Source organism: Oncorhynchus kisutch, linkage group LG4, assembly GCF_002021735.2.
Source record: "Oncorhynchus kisutch isolate 150728-3 linkage group LG4, Okis_V2, whole genome shotgun sequence".
NCBI lineage: Eukaryota > Metazoa > Chordata > Actinopteri > Salmoniformes > Salmonidae > Oncorhynchus > Oncorhynchus kisutch.
In genome coordinates this window covers 17,891,010-17,906,659 of record NC_034177.2, presented here as the reverse complement: position 1 = coordinate 17,906,659, position 15,650 = coordinate 17,891,010, and the positions used below count along the sequence as shown (strand labels likewise).

Sequence of the window (15,650 nt, the reverse complement as noted above, 5' to 3'; positions counted from 1 at the left end):
TACCTTGAATGAAGCGGGTGGCATCTTGGGAGGAACCTATGCTCGTCTCTTTCCCCCCAGGGATCCCCTCTAAGACGGGCCTGCCTTTATTTAGCTCCAAGGCCATGTCCTCTGCTGGGGTAAGGTCAGCCTTTGGTGACCCACCACCCGTGCCTTGTCTGTGGGTATTCTTTTTCAATGCTAAAACAGTACAGACAATGTGTGAGCAGGCACCTTCTGGGTACAATATATGCTTGTGCTTTGTTAAATATTAGTCAGGGACCATACCATTCTGCAGAATGTTCTTGTATTTGATTTTGACCTGCTGCCATGTCCGTTTTGGCCCGTTCATGTTTAATCTACACACACACACACACACATTTAATGGAGTCACACTGCAAAAAATTACTTGGTATTTTTGTCTTGTTTTCAGTAAAAATATCAAAAAATTTATCATAGCTTTATACAGTGTGATGGAGTTACTTTACACAATTTCACTCATATCTGCAGTGCATTTCAATAAAAAAATTAACCGTTTCATAATTACAGTACAACTGCATTTTTGGAGATGTGAATTAAATATTTGAATTGTAATTGTGATGTTTCAGCGGAGCGGTGAGTGTGTAATTGTGCACTACTTACGCATTCAGGCGGTCTGCAATACTTTGCCACGCTTTTTCTCTTTGCTTTATCACTGTGGCGGTGTTGCCTTTCTTCTTAATTATATCTTTTACCTCCTCGTATGCCTCCATGAGGATTTGTGCTTCCGACGGGGAAAAGTACGCGGCTCTAGTTGCCATGGTAAATCAGTTAATCTGTGATCTGTGGCGGGGTCTATTTGAGTGAGCCGTGAGCGCGCACCTATCCAGGATTGGTTTCACCTGGCTTAATGAATCCGTGTCTGCTCATCCTGGCTTGGTCTTTGTGCAACCAATTAAGCCTGGACGCACATGTTTTGGCTTCATTGAGCTCAGCTGAGTCATTTATCCCGGATGTCTTAATTCTACTTTTGTGCAACAGGCCCCTGGTTTGCGCTTAGTCCCACTTATTTGTTTTTCAACAGCACAATGACCCATAACACAACTCCAGACTGTGTAAGGGCTATTTGACCAAGGAGAGATGGAGTATTGCATCAGATGACCTGGCCTCTACAATCACCAGACTTTTTTTCTGGTTTACTACATGATGTGTTATTTCATAGTTTTTTTTATTGTCTTCACTATTATTCTACAATGTAGAAAATAGTAAAAGAAAAACCCTTGAATGAGTAGGTGTCCAAATGTTTCACTGGGACTGTCTATATAGTGTCAGTTCATTCATGCAGACTAACCCAGTGGTTTCAAACACACAAAAATGAATATTCAGCTTCCACCACAGAAACAAATCACTCTCTCTATGACACGCAGTCACTAATGGGATGGCTGTGAACTGTGATGGCCTGTGGGCATGTTGACATGGTTGTCTGCAAATCCTCACCTAATTTCTGTAATTATTCATCTCTCAGGAGGGCCAACATAGGACAGTAGTTATGTAAACCCTTTCGTGACTCCCTGACTGTTTAGTGACAACTGTCTGAGACTCCTGTGAACGAAACCCCTGTGAACGAAACAAACAACTCTTACTATTCTAGTCCAATGTCCCATTTTCAGGACCCTGTCTTTCAAAGATAATTTGTAAAAATCAAAATAACTTCACAGATCTTCATTGTAAAGGGTTTAAAAACTGTTTCCTGTGCTTGTTCAATTAACCATAAACAATTAATGAACATGCACCTGTGGAACGGTTGTTAAGACACTAACAGCTTACAGATGGTAGGCAATTAAGGTCACAGTTATGAAAACTAAAGTGGCCTTTCTACTGACTCTGAAAAACACCAAAAGAAAGATGCCCAGGTAACATCTCACAGCAAGAACTGGCAAATCTGGTGCACTGCAGTACTTATTAATGCAGCTGGTGTCCACACTTTTGATTGGGACACATTATTCCGTTTCTGTTAGTCACATGTCTGGGGAACTTGTTCAGTTTGTCTCAGTTGTTGAATCTTGTTATGTTCATACAAATATTTACATGTTAAGTTTGCTGAAAATAAACGCAGTTGACAGTGAGAGGGCGTTTCTTTTTTTTGCTGATTTTACATAGACATGCATGCATGCATGTATGAGTTACACACTGTAACAAGCGTGTGTGTGCTTGCATACGTGTATATGCTTATGTGGCCTTGTTGACACTAGAGCAGTCCATGTGCTCTGAAGGAAAGTGTGTTTTGTTTTTCCCAGTCCTAGTCCCATGGGTTCTGGCCAGATTTGTGTCTTTATGATTTGTTAGTCAATGGGTACAAGCATGGGACAGGACATGGGACTTTCCACGATGACCGTGGTTGGTTTACTGCAGGCTCCCATGACGTAGAGGGGTGACTGTCCGTGACCCTAGTCCCTCTTCAGTGGACTGGAGTCAGCAAGCCAGGAAAAGCTGAGAGGAAGCTTTGCTCAATGTGGGCTTCCCTTCTCAAACCAGTGCAGCGGGACAACCAAAATTCTGTTATTTTAGAATATGTGGACATCTATAAGTACCTAGGTGTCTGGCTAGACTGCAAACTCTCCTTCCAGACTCATATCAAACATCTCCAATCGAAAATCAAATCAAGAGTCGGCTTTCTATTCCGCAACAAAGCCTCCTTCACTCACGCCGCAAAACTTACCCTAGTAAAACTGACTATCAAATCAAATCAAATCAAATCAAATTTATTTATATAGCCCTTCGTACATCAGCTGATATCTCAAAGTGCTGTACAGAAACCCAGCCTAAAACCCCAAACAGCAAGCAATGCAGGTGTAGAAGCACTATCCTACCGATCCTTGACTTCGGTGATGTCATCTACAAAATAGCTTCCAATACTCTACTCAGCAATGCAGTTTATCACAGTGCCATCCGTTTTGTTACTAAAGCACCTTATACCACCCACCACTGCGACCTGTATGCTCTAGTCGGCTGGCCCTCGCTACATATTCGTCGCCAGACCCACTGGCTCCAGGTCATCTACAAGTCCATGCTAGGTAAAGCTCTGCCTTATCTCAGTTCACTGGTCACGATGGCCACACCCATCCGTAGCACGCGCTCCAGCAGGTGTATCTCACTGATCATCCCTAAACCTCATTTGGCCGCCTTTCGTTCCAGTACTCTGCTGCCTGTGACTGGAACGAATTGCAAAAATCGCTGAAGTTGGAGACTTTTATCTCCCTCACCAACTTCAAACATCAGCTATCTGAGCAGCTAACCGATCGCTGCAGCTGTACATAGTCTATTGGTAAATAGCCCACCCATTTTCACCTACCTCATCCCCATACTGTTTTTATTTATTTACTTTTCTGCTCTTTTGCACACCAATATCTCTACCTGTACATGACCATCTGATCATTTATCACTCCAGTGTTAATCTGCAAAATTGTAATCATTCGCCTACCTCCTCATGCCTTTTGCACACATTGTATATAGACTCCCCCTTTTTTTTCTACTGTGTTATTGACTTGTTAACTGTTTACTCCATGTGTAACTCTGTGTTGTCTGTTCACACTGCTATGCTTTATCTTGGCCAGGTCGCAGTTGCAAATGAGAACTTGTTCTCAACTAGCCTACCTGGTTAAATAAAGGTGAAATAAAATTGGTAAATTGGTAAATAGCCCACCCAATTTGCCTACCTCATCCCCATACTGTTTTTATTTTATTTACTTTTCTGCTCTTTTGCACACCAGTATCTCTACCTGCACATGTTCATCTGATCATTTATCACTCCAGTGTTAATCTGCTACCACGCGGCAAATGGTACCGGATCGCCGATTTTGGGATCAAAAGGCTCTTGAACAGATTCTGTTCTGTGATTAACAGAAATGGAATAATGTGTCCTTGAACAAAGGTGGGTCAAAATCAAAAGTAACAGTCAGTAGCTGGTGTGGCCACCAGCTGCATTAAGTACTGCAATGCATCTCCTCCTCATGGACTGCACCAGATTTGCACGTTCTTGCTGTGAGATGTTACCACACTCTTCCACCAAGGCAGCTGCAAGTTCCTGGACATTTCTGGGGGGGGGGGGTCCCCAGACGTATAAACACCATGGGACCTCGATGCCATCGTACCGCTTAGGAAGGAGACGCATTCTGTCTCCTAGAGATTAACATACTTTGGTGCGAAAAGTGCAAATCAATCCCAGAACAACAGCAAAGGACCTTGTGAAGATGCCGGAGGGAACCGGTACAAAAGTATCTATATCCACAATAAAACGAGTCCTATATCAACATAACCTGAATGGTCGCTCGGCAAGGAGGAAGTCACTCAAGTTAAACAATTTAAAGGCAATGCTACCAAATACTAATTGAGTGTATGTAATGTGTTGAAATAAATAAATAAAAGCTGAAATCAATCATTCTATCAACTATTATTCTTACATTTCACATTCTTAAAATAAAGTGGTGATCCTAACTGACCTAAGACAGTGAATTTTTCTCTGATTAAATTGTGAAAAACTGAGTTTAAATGTATTTGGCTAAGGTGTACAGTGCCTTGCGAAAGTATTCGGCCCCCTTGAACTTTGCGACCTTTTGCCACATTTCAGGCTTCAAACATAAAGATATAAAACTGTATTTTTTTGTGAAGAATCAACAACAAGTGGGACACAATCATGAAGTGGAACGACATTTATTGGATATTTCAAACTGTTTTAACAAATCAAAAACTGAAATATTGGGCATGCAAAATTATTCAGCCCCCTTAAGTTAATACTTTGTAGCGCCACCTTTTGCTGCGATTACAGCTGAAGCCGCTTGGGGTATGTCTCTATCAGTTTTGCACATCGAGAAACTGAAATGTTTTCCCATTCCTCCTTGCAAAACAGCTCGAGCTCAGTGAGGTTGGATGGAGAGCATTTGTGAACAGCAGTTTTCAGTTCTTTCCACAGATTCTCGATTGGATTCAGGTCTGGACTTTGACTTGGCCATTCTAACACCTGAATATGTTTATTTTTGAACCATTACATTGTAGATTTTGCTTTATGTTTTGGATCATTGTCTTGTTGGAAGACAAATCTCCGTCCCAGTCTCAGGTCTTTTGCAGACTCCATCAGGTTTTCTTCCAGAATGGTCCTGTATTTGGCTCCATCCATCTTCCCATCAATTTTAACCATCTTCCCTGTCCCTGCTGAAGAAAAGCAGGCCCAAACCATGATGCTGCCACCACCATGTTTGACAGTGGGGATGGTGTGTTCAGGGTGATGAGCTGTGTTGCTTTGACGCCAAACATAACGTTTTGCATTGTTGCCAAAAAGTTCAATTTTGGTTTCATCTGACCAGAGCACCTTCTTCCACATGTTTGGTGTGTCTCCCAGGTGGCTTGTGGCAAACTTTAAACGACACTTTTTATGGATATCTTTAAGAAATGGCTTTCTTCTTGCCACTCTTCCATAAAGGCCAGATTTGTGCAATATACGACTGATTGTTGTCCTATGGACAGAGTCTCCCACCTCAGCTGTAGATCTCTGCAGTTCATCCAGAGTGATCATGGGCCTCTTGGCTGCATCTCTGATCAGTCTTCTCCTTGTATGTTTAGAGTTTAGAGGGACGGCCAGGTCTTGGTAGATTTGCAGTGGTCTGATACTCCTTCCATTTCAATATTATCGCTTGCACAGTGCTCCTTGGGATGTTTAAAGCTTGGGAAATCTTTTTGTATCCAAATCCGGCTTTAAACTTCTTCACAACGGTATCTCGGACCTGCCTGGTGTGTTCCTTGTTCTTCATTTTTTAATTTTTTAATTTTACCTTTTATTTAACCAGGTAGGCAAGTTGAGAACAAGTTCTCATTTACAATTGCGACCTGGCCAAGATAAAGCAAAGCAGTTCGACAGATAAAACGACACAGAGTTACACATGGAGTAAAAACAAACATACAGTCAATAATGCAGTATAAACAAGTCTATATACAATGTGAGCAAATGAGGTGAGAAGGGAGGTAAAGGCAAAAAAGGCCATGATGGCAAAGTAAATACAATATAGCAAGTAAAATACTGCAATGGTAGTTTTGCAATGGAAGAATGTGCAAAGTAGAAATAAAAATAATGGGGTGCAAAGGAGCAAAATAAATAAATTAATTAAAATTAAATACAGTTGGGAAAGAGGTAGTTGTTTGGGCTAAATTATAGGTGGGCTATGTACAGGTGCAGTAATCTGTGAGCTGCTCTGACAGTTGGTGCTTAAAGCTAGTGAGGGAGATAAGTGTTTCCAGTTTCAGAGATTTTTGTAGTTCGTTCCAGTCATTGGCAGCAGAGAACTGGAAGGAGAGGCGGCCAAAGAAAGAATTGGTTTTGGGGGTGACTAGAGATATACCTGCTGGAGCGTGTGCTACAGGTGGGAGATGCTATGGTGACCAGCGAGCTGAGATAAGGGGGGACTTTACCTAGCAGGGTCTTGTAGATGACATGGAGCCAGTGGGTTTGGCGACGAGTATGAAGCGAGGGCCAGCCAACGAGAGCGTACAGGTCGCAATGGTGGGTAGTATATGGGGCTTTGGTGATAAAACGGATTGCACTGTGATAGACTGCATCCAATTTGTTGAGTAGGGTATTGGAGGCTATTTTGTAAATGACATCGCCAAAGTCGAGGATTGGTAGGATGGTCAGTTTTACAAGGGTATGTTTGGCAGCATGAGTGAAGGATGCTTTGTTGCGAAATAGGAAGCCAATTCTAGATTTAACTTTGGATTGGAGATGTTTTGATATGGGTCTGGAAGGAGAGTTTACAGTCTAACCAGACACCTAAGTATTTGTAGTTGTCCACGTATTCTAAGTCGGAGCCGTCCAGAGTAGTGATGTTGGACAGGCGGGTAGGTGCAGGTAGCGATCGGTTGAAGAGCATGCATTTAGTTTTACTTGTATTTAAGAGCAATTGGAGGCCACGGATGGAGAGTTGTATGGCATTGAAGCTTGCCTGGAGGGTTGTTAACACAGTGTCCAAAGAAGGGCCGGAAGTATACAGAATGGTGTCGTCTGCGTAGAGGTGGATCAGGGACTCACCAGCAGCAAGAGCGACCTCATTGATGTATACAGAGAAGAGAGTCGGTCCAAGAATTGAACCCTGTGGCACCCCCATAGAGACTGCCAGAGGTCCGGACAGCAGACCCTCCGATTTGACACACTGAACTCTATCAGAGAAGTAGTTGGTGAACCAGGCGAGGCAATCATTTGAGAAACCAAGGCTGTCGAGTCTGCCGATGAGGATATGGTGATTGACAGAGTTGAAAGCCTTGGCCAGATCAATGAATACGGCTGCACAGTAATGTTTCTTATCGATGGCGGTTAAGATATCGTTTAGGACCTTGAGCGTGGCTGAGGTGCACCCATGACCAGCTCTGAAACCAGATTGCATAGCAGAGAAGGTATGGTGAGATTCGAAATGGTCGGTAATCTGTTTGTTGACTTGGCTTTCGAAGACCTTAGAAAGGCACGGTAGGATAGATATAGGTCTGTAGCAGTTAGGGTCAAGATTGTCCCCCCCTTTGAAGAGGGGGATGACCGCAGCTGCTTTCCAAAATTTGGGAATCTCAGATGACACGAAAGAGAGGTTGAACAGGCTAGTAATAGGGGTGGCAACAATTTCGGCAGATAATTTTAGAAAGAAAGGGTCCAGATTGTCTAGCCCGGCTGATTTGTAGGGGTCCAGATTTTGCAGCTCTTTCAGAACATCAGCTGAATGGATTTGGGAGAAGGAGAAATGGGGAAGGCTTGGGCGAGTTGCTGTTGGGGGTGCAGTGCTATTGTCCGGGGTAGGAGTAGCCAGGTGGAAAGCATGGCCAGCCGTAGAAAAATGCTTATTGAAATTCTCAATTATGGTGGATTTATCAGTGGTGACAGTGTTTCCTATCTTCAGTGCAGTGGGCAGCTGGGAGGAGGTGTTCTTATTCTCCATGGACTTTACAGTGTCCCAGAACTTTTTTGAGTTAGTGTTGCAGGAAGCAAATTTCTGCTTGAAAAAGCTAGCCTTGGCTTTTCTAACTGCCTGTGTATAATGGTTTCTAGCTTCCCTGAACAGCTGCATATCACGGGGGCTGTTCGATGCTAATGCAGAACGCCATAGGATGTTTTTGTGTTGGTTAAGGGCAGTCAGGTCTGGGGAGAACCAAGGGCTATATCTGTTCCTGGTTCTAAATTTCTTGAATGGGGCATGTTTATTTAAGATGGTTAGGAAGGCATTTAAAAAAAATATCCAGGCATCCTCTACTGACGGGATGAGATCAATATCCTTCCAGGATACCCCGGCCAGGTCGATTAGAAAGGCCTGCTCGCAGAAGTGTTTCAGGGAGCGTTTTACAGTGATGAGTGGAGGTCGTTTGACCGCTGACCCATTACGGATGCAGGCAATGAGGCAGTGATCGCTGAGATCTTGGTTGAAGACAGCAGAGGTGTATTTAGAGGGGAAGTTGGTTAGGATGATATCTATGAGGGTGCCCGTGTTTAAGGCTTTGGGGAGGTACCTGGTAGGTTCATTGATAATTTGTGTGAGATTGAGGGCATCAAGTTTAGATTGTAGGATGGCTGGGGTGTTAAGCATGTTCCAGTTTAGGTCGCCTAGCAGCACGAACTCTGAAGATAGATGGGGGGCAATATGGTGTCCAGAGCACAGCTGGGGGCAGAGGGTGGTCTATAGCAGGCGGCAACGGTGAGAGACTTGTTTTTAGAGAGGTGGATTTTTAAAAGTAGAAGTTCAAATTGTTTGGGTACAGACCTGGATAGTAGGACTGAACTCTGCAGGCTATCTTTGCAGTAGATTGCAACACCGCCCCCTTTGGCAGTTCTATCTTGTCTGAAAATGTTGTAGTTTGGAATTAAAATGTCTGAATTTTTGGTGGTCTTCCTAAGCCAGGATTCAGACACAGCTAGAACATCCGGGTTGGCAGAGTGTGCTAAAGCAGTGAATAGAACAAACTTAGGGAGGAGGCTTCTAATGTTAACATGCATGAAACCAAGGCTATTACGGTTACAGAAGTCGTCAAAAGAGAGCGCCTGGGGAATAGGAGTGGAGCTAGGCACTGCAGGGCCTGGATTCACCTCTACATCGCCAGAGGAACATAGGAGGAGTAGAATAAGGGTACGGCTAAAAGCTATGAGAATTGGTCGTCTAGAACGTCTGGAACATAGAGTAAAAGGAGGTTTCTGGGGGCGATAAAATAGCATCATGGTATAATGTACAGACAAATGTATGGTAGGATGTGAATACAGTGGAGGTAAACCTAGGTATTGAGTGATGAAGAGAGAGATATTGTCTCTAGAAACATCGTTGAAACCAGGAGATGTCATTGCATGTGTGGGTGGTGGAACTAATAGGTTGGATAAGGTATAGTGAGCAGGACTAGAGGCTCTACAGTGAAATAAGCCAATAAACACTAACCAGAACAGCAATGGACAAGACATATTGACAGTAAGGAGAGGCATGCTTAGTCGAGTGATCAAAAGGGTCCGGTGAGTGGAGAGGTTGGTTGGTGATTTAGACAGCTAGCCAGGGCATCGGTAGCAAGCTAGCATAGGATGGAGGTCTGTTGTTAGCCACCTCTTGCGTTCCGTCAGTAGATTAGTGGGGTTCCGTGTGGTAGAGGGGATTAATCCAAATCACACAACAACAACAAAAATAAAAACAATAGATATAGTTATAGAGGCCCAAGAAGAAAACATAATAATAATAATAATAATAATAATAAAAAAATAAAAAAATTGTCCGATTGTCTATTCATATAGCAGCCGGTAAGACAGCTAACGGTTAGCAGGCCGCAGATGGGCGTTCAGGTAACGTCGCGACGGAGGAGCCAGCCGAATAACTCCTTCGGGTAGATAACGTCGGCAGTCCAGTTGTGAAGGCCCGATGGGGCTCCGCGAAGGCAGTAAAACGGGTCCGGATAGGTGACTGCAGCCCAGGTGTGATTGATGGAACTCAGGAGTGATTGACGGAGCTTGCTAGCTCCGGAATAATTGATGTTTGCTCCGGAATCGACGAAGGCCGATAATCACACGGATAGCAGCTAGCTAGCTGTGAGATCCGGGTATGAATGTCCAGAGAGCAGTCGAAATCCAGGGACATGGAGAGAAAAATTGGTCCGGTATGTTCCGTTCCGAGCCGCGCTGCGCCGTACAGAACTGGCGCTAGATTTTCGAGCTAAAGGATAGCTGATGACCACAAACCGTGGTTAGCTGAATACTAACGATTTGCCAGTAAAGGAGCTAACTAGCTTCTGAACTAGCTTCTGAATTAGCTTCTGGCTAGTTTCAGGCTAGCTTCTTGGAGTTTCTGGCTAGCTTCTTGGAGGATTACAGATCTGAGGTAAATAATACTTTTTTATAGATATACATTGGTGAGGCGGGTTGCAGGAGAGTGTTTTGAAGATGAGTTGATGGAAAATAAAAATAAAATGTATGTGAAAAAGTTGTAAATATATATATATATATACAGGACACGACAAGACGAGGACAAAAGACGTCTGAACTGCTATGCCACCTTGGTAATGAAGGTGATGCATGATGCTCTCTGCGCTTTTAACGGACCTCTGAGACTATCACAGTGCAGGTGCATTTATACGGAGACTTGATTACACACAGGTGGATTGTATTTATCATCATTAGTCATTTAGGTCAACATTGGATCATTCAGAGATCCTCACTGAACTTCTGGAGAGAGTTTGCTGCACTGAAAGTAAAGGGGCTGAATCATTTTGCACGCCCAATTTTTCAGTTTTTGATTTGTTAAAAAAGTTTGAAATATCCAATAAATGTCGTTCCACTTCATGATTGTGTCCCAATTGTTGTTGATTCTTCACAAAAAAATACAGTTTTATATCTTTATGTTTGAAGCCTGAAATGTGGCAAAAGGTCGCAAAGTTCAAGGTGGCCGAATACTTTCGCAAGGCACTGTATGTAAACTTCCGACATCAACTGTAAATGTTTGAGTCACTCAGATGGTGTAGCACGAAATTAGTTTTAAAACAGCACATTTTCTAAAGTTTTTGGTCAGAGAGCGCACCATTGGCCACGCCCACCACCTAAGCCCCATTTTGATCCAGAAAAAGCCTTGTTATGATACAGTAGGTGAGTTTTTTTTTTCTTTCTCTAATGCTTTCTTTTGCCATCCTTTTTCTTTATGTTGTGCTCGATGATGTCAAAATAGAATGTAAGTAGGACGTTGGTACAGTACAACTGAGGAATATAATTGTAATAAGTGTACAACTGAGGAATCCCCGACACTTTTCCTGTATTATTTAGTACATGTGGGTTGTTGGGAGGAGCTCTGCCCCGTCTTGTTTACTATCTCAATTATTCATCCATAGCTCTTAAAAAATAACTTCATCTATTAAATATACAAGCAAAATCTATAAATAAACATCATTAATGTTTAATTTTCTGTGCTCAGGCGCTCTCAGCTGTATGTCATTTGGGAAAGGCAATATCACCATTTGTTGGGTTAAGAATTTTGAATTGATTGAATCCAATGTTAATGTGATGAAGGTCTTTAATTGCACTGTGGCTAGTGGGTAGCTTACATAACACTTATGCACCGGAAAATGGGCTTACGTAAGAGTTCCCTTTTTCCAAAGCTAGGTCTAGGTGCTGTTCCACAATACCATCTCCAGGGCTGTTTTTATTACCAGACATACGGTAGGGGAGGCTTACCTTAATCGGTTATGGAACATTAAATGATGTCTGCACACCCCAAGCACACAGATCTGATTAAATATGTCTCCCTTATCGCCTAATCCCGTTAACCCCACACACACACACACACACACACTTTTAATACAGTAGCATTTAACCAAGACATATGATCTGGAACAATTTTGATCATATTTGTTTCTGCAGAAATAAATATATGTAAAATCCTCTTCTTATAATCTGGAGGGAGATCCACATGATCTGACTGGGGAATGCGGCCCGGTTCTGCTTCTAAGCCAAATCCCTGCACTGCACCATGGGATTAGGGCCCCTGGGGTAGCTTGGAGTGTGACCTGCTGAGGAGAGTCAGGGAGATGGGGCTCCTGGAGAGGGGAGGGTGTTTGATCGTGAGGAACCCTTATGCACATCCCCTTTGCAATTAGAACAATAAGGTTATAAATGTCATGGGCATGTGTCTTGTACAATTGTCCGTATCAATTCTGAATTACTTGAATGTCTGAATGACATGTTTCTCATATGCCTGACTGCCCTTGTTTGTGGTGAAGGTGGTGTTCCATGACGTGGGGGTCCTGAGCCAGAAGCTCTTCCCCATCGTGGAGGCCATGCAGAAGCACTTCAGCGCCGGCTCCGGGGCCTACTATAGTGACGCCATCTTCTTCCTGTCAGTGGCCATGCACCACATCATGCCCGCAGGTAAGAGTTACTTTATTTACAAAGCCAAATCTGAATGATGTTTCACGTTTTCATAGGTATTTACTGTATGTTCCACTGCACAGTTGATACCATCAGAAGAAGATATCATTACCGTGTAAAACTATGAAGTTAAGTGTCACTCAAATCAAAATCAAATCAAATCAAACTCACTATATTAGTTGGGTGTGCTTTGCTCCCGAGGTCTGTATCAGATGTTTACTACTATTTTTACTTTGGATGACTCACAGAAAGTACCCTGAAGTCTATCCCAAGGTGACCAGCTCAATCTGAAGTTCTGTGCTTTGGTGGATGACTAATCTAGCTAGCCTGGGTGCCAGTCTGTTTCTGTTCTCTTGCCAACTCCTTATGGAATTCTCATGCAAAATGGTTTGGATTGACAATGGAGTAGGCAAAAGCACAAACCAATCTTGGGACCAGGCTAATCTGCCCCAATGGAGTCAGAATCCCAGAAGGCTGTGTAGAGATAGCTAGCTGTCTGTCTCTCTCTCTTTGTCTGTGTGCACAATGGTTTTTTTCCTCAGCCTCTCTCTAAAGGCCGATTTATACCCGACGTAGATTCGGAGCGCAGTGTTGCAATGTCGTAGCTCCTTGTAGTGTGCTCTGACATTCAACATACTGCCGTGCCACATGAAAATTGTAACGCGCTGTATAATTCCTTGTGCAGCCGTGTAGGCAATACAGCTCACTTGGTTCCTTGATCTGATCTGTAGGCTATGCATCAAAGTAGCCTAATTTGCTTTTTTTAAGCAAATATAATCTCAGTGTCTGTTCAAGCAATAAACCCCCAAAAATTGGATCCTTATTAAAGTCCCCACAAAAGTTGTTTTTTATTTAGAAGTAATAACTAGTGATTCCAGGCTATTGATAAAAACAGCTATTCTTTGCTGAAATGGGAGTGAATACTGAAGCAGCATATCAAAGGGGAATAACATGGTAGGTTACGCTGGGAAATATATTCATATTTAATTATGAATCAGATTATTTCAAATGGCAATGTGGGAAGAAAATCAACTTCAAAATCACTTTATTTTCAAGATTGATGTTTTGGTTTAGCTTTGCATTAAATAAACAACCTATTTTGCATTGATAACCAAATATAATCTCAGCGACTGTTCAATCAATAAACCAAACATTGTAGCCTGATTAGAATCCCCCCCAAAAATATGTTTAGAAGTGATAACATTATCCTAGGCTATTTTGAAATGTAAAATCAGATGCTGTGTGCTTCTGGGGCGGTAGGGAGCCTAGTTGTTAAAGCGTTGGACTAGTAACCGAAAGGTTGCTAGATCGAATCCCTAAGCTGACAAGGTAAAAATCTGTCGTTCTGCCCCTGAACAAGGCAGTTAACCCATGGTTCCTAGGCCGTCATTGACAATAAGAATTTGTTATCAAATCAAATTGGGATAATATTATAGGTTACACTGGCAAATATACTGTAAGAATATTATTTAATTATAAATTGTATTATTTCACATGGAGATGTCCAAAGCAAAAAGGCTAGCTAGCGTGCAGTGTTTATCCAACTTGCTAGCAAGGGAAGACAATTAGAGGGACACTTATTTTTCTTTCACCACAAATGAGAAGACAACAAGAAAACCTCTGTCGCCCCCTTTTGAATGTTTCTATTTGGGAGTCTGGACCGGTGAGGTATCATGCTACCAAAAGGTGAATGTTGTTTTAAAAAATCTGACTCCACCCACCGCATGCAAGTTCGTAGATCTCAGCACATGAATCTTTGTAGTAGAGGGTGTAACCCTCAGTGAGTCATGACTTGATTAGTGAGTGGGCACAGATGGGCTCTCGGATGAGACACTGAGGAGTGTTTTGCAAATACTCTCACTCTCTTTATCTCTCACATGCTCAAATACACTCATACATTCTCATTCAATTTCACACACATTCACTCACTCTCATATTTATACCCCTTGACTTATTCCACATTTTGTTGTGTTACAGCCTGAATTCAAAATCTACACACAGTACCCCATAATGACAAAGTGAAAACATGTCTTCACCATATGTCATAAGATCAGTCAGTCAGTTGTCCATTTAGGTCGTAGGAAGCAAAGTTTCAGTGTAAACATGACCCAAAGTGCCTTTAGTGAATGCACCAGAAACACAAGCCTTGGATTCCAAGAAATCCTGAATTCCTATAAGAAGTTACATCCGGGAGAAGATTGCAGCTTGACATTTGCAGACTTCACGGACTGGTGGAAGAGCTTTTTTTTCTTTTTCTCAATACTTTTTTGTCATTCACACTAGACTGGTCAACAACACATCGCTCAAGGCTCAGTCAAAGAGGTCTGAAGAAAAAATGCAGGCATGAAACACACTCAAAAGAATCAAACGAGGCCTGAGAGAGGAATGATTAAGAATGAATGTGCTGTGTTCCTCTGTCTGATCTGTTGTCACTCTGAGCTTTCACATCTGCCCAGCCAATTTACTGCTTGCCCTTTCAAATAGCAATTGAAGGCTAACGTGAGGTTGAATAGATGTTTTTTCTGTCCATGTTTTCTGCAATTCTCGCTTCAGATTCACCAAGTAGCTTTTCCTTCGTCAGAGGAATTGTTATATCTTCAGAGGGACTGCTGGAGTTTTCACTTCACTTGAAGATAGGCAGTTTGTGTGATTGTGAATGTGATTTTGTGTGTGTGGACCTTATATTTTCTGCACAGTTGAGTGATCACTAGAATTGCCACAAACTGAGATGTGAGGGAAAGTGGGTCAAGTGCAGTTATTTTATTTATTGTTTTGATGTTTATCATTTATATGAAAGTGTTCCAGCTGTTTTGGAAAATATGTAGCTCTCTGTGGAGGCTATAGATGATTTGTGTTAGGCTTTCTCCCTCTTACCCCAGCCATACGAACTGTTCATTACTCCAACCATACAGAACACTATGGGTAGCATGAGGCAATGCAAATGGGGAAAAATGGCAACCTTGACATTTCAGGTCACAACAATTTCATCATACAATACTGTCACTTGTCAAACATTCAACTCCAAAGTGACTCACAAGTATGTACAGTGAGGGACTGATCAACAGCCTAAATCAAATCAAATGCTATTCGTCACATGCTTCGTAAACAACAGGTTTAGATTAACAGTGAAATGCTTACTTACGGGCCCTTTGTCAATAATGCAGAAGGAAAGAAAATAGAAAAATAATAAATGTAATAATAAATACACAATGAGTAACGATAACTTGGCTATATACACAGGGTACCAGTACTGAATCGGTGTGAAGGGGTTGTCACGACTTCCGCC

General features: G+C 42.4%; 1 protein-coding gene across 3 annotated transcripts in view; it reads left to right on the top strand.

The window, feature by feature from the left end:
- xxylt1 (xyloside xylosyltransferase 1) overlaps nucleotides 1–15,650 on the top strand; it is a 91,438-nt gene that overhangs the window by 8,416 nt on the left and 67,372 nt on the right. For all 3 annotated transcript variants that reach the window (XM_031822555.1, XM_020480374.2, XM_031822556.1), the window contains exon 3: nucleotides 12,217–12,364. In XM_031822555.1, coding sequence (XP_031678415.1) covers nucleotides 12,217–12,364 — 148 coding nt within the window. The remainder of the gene's footprint in view (nucleotides 1–12,216; nucleotides 12,365–15,650) is intronic.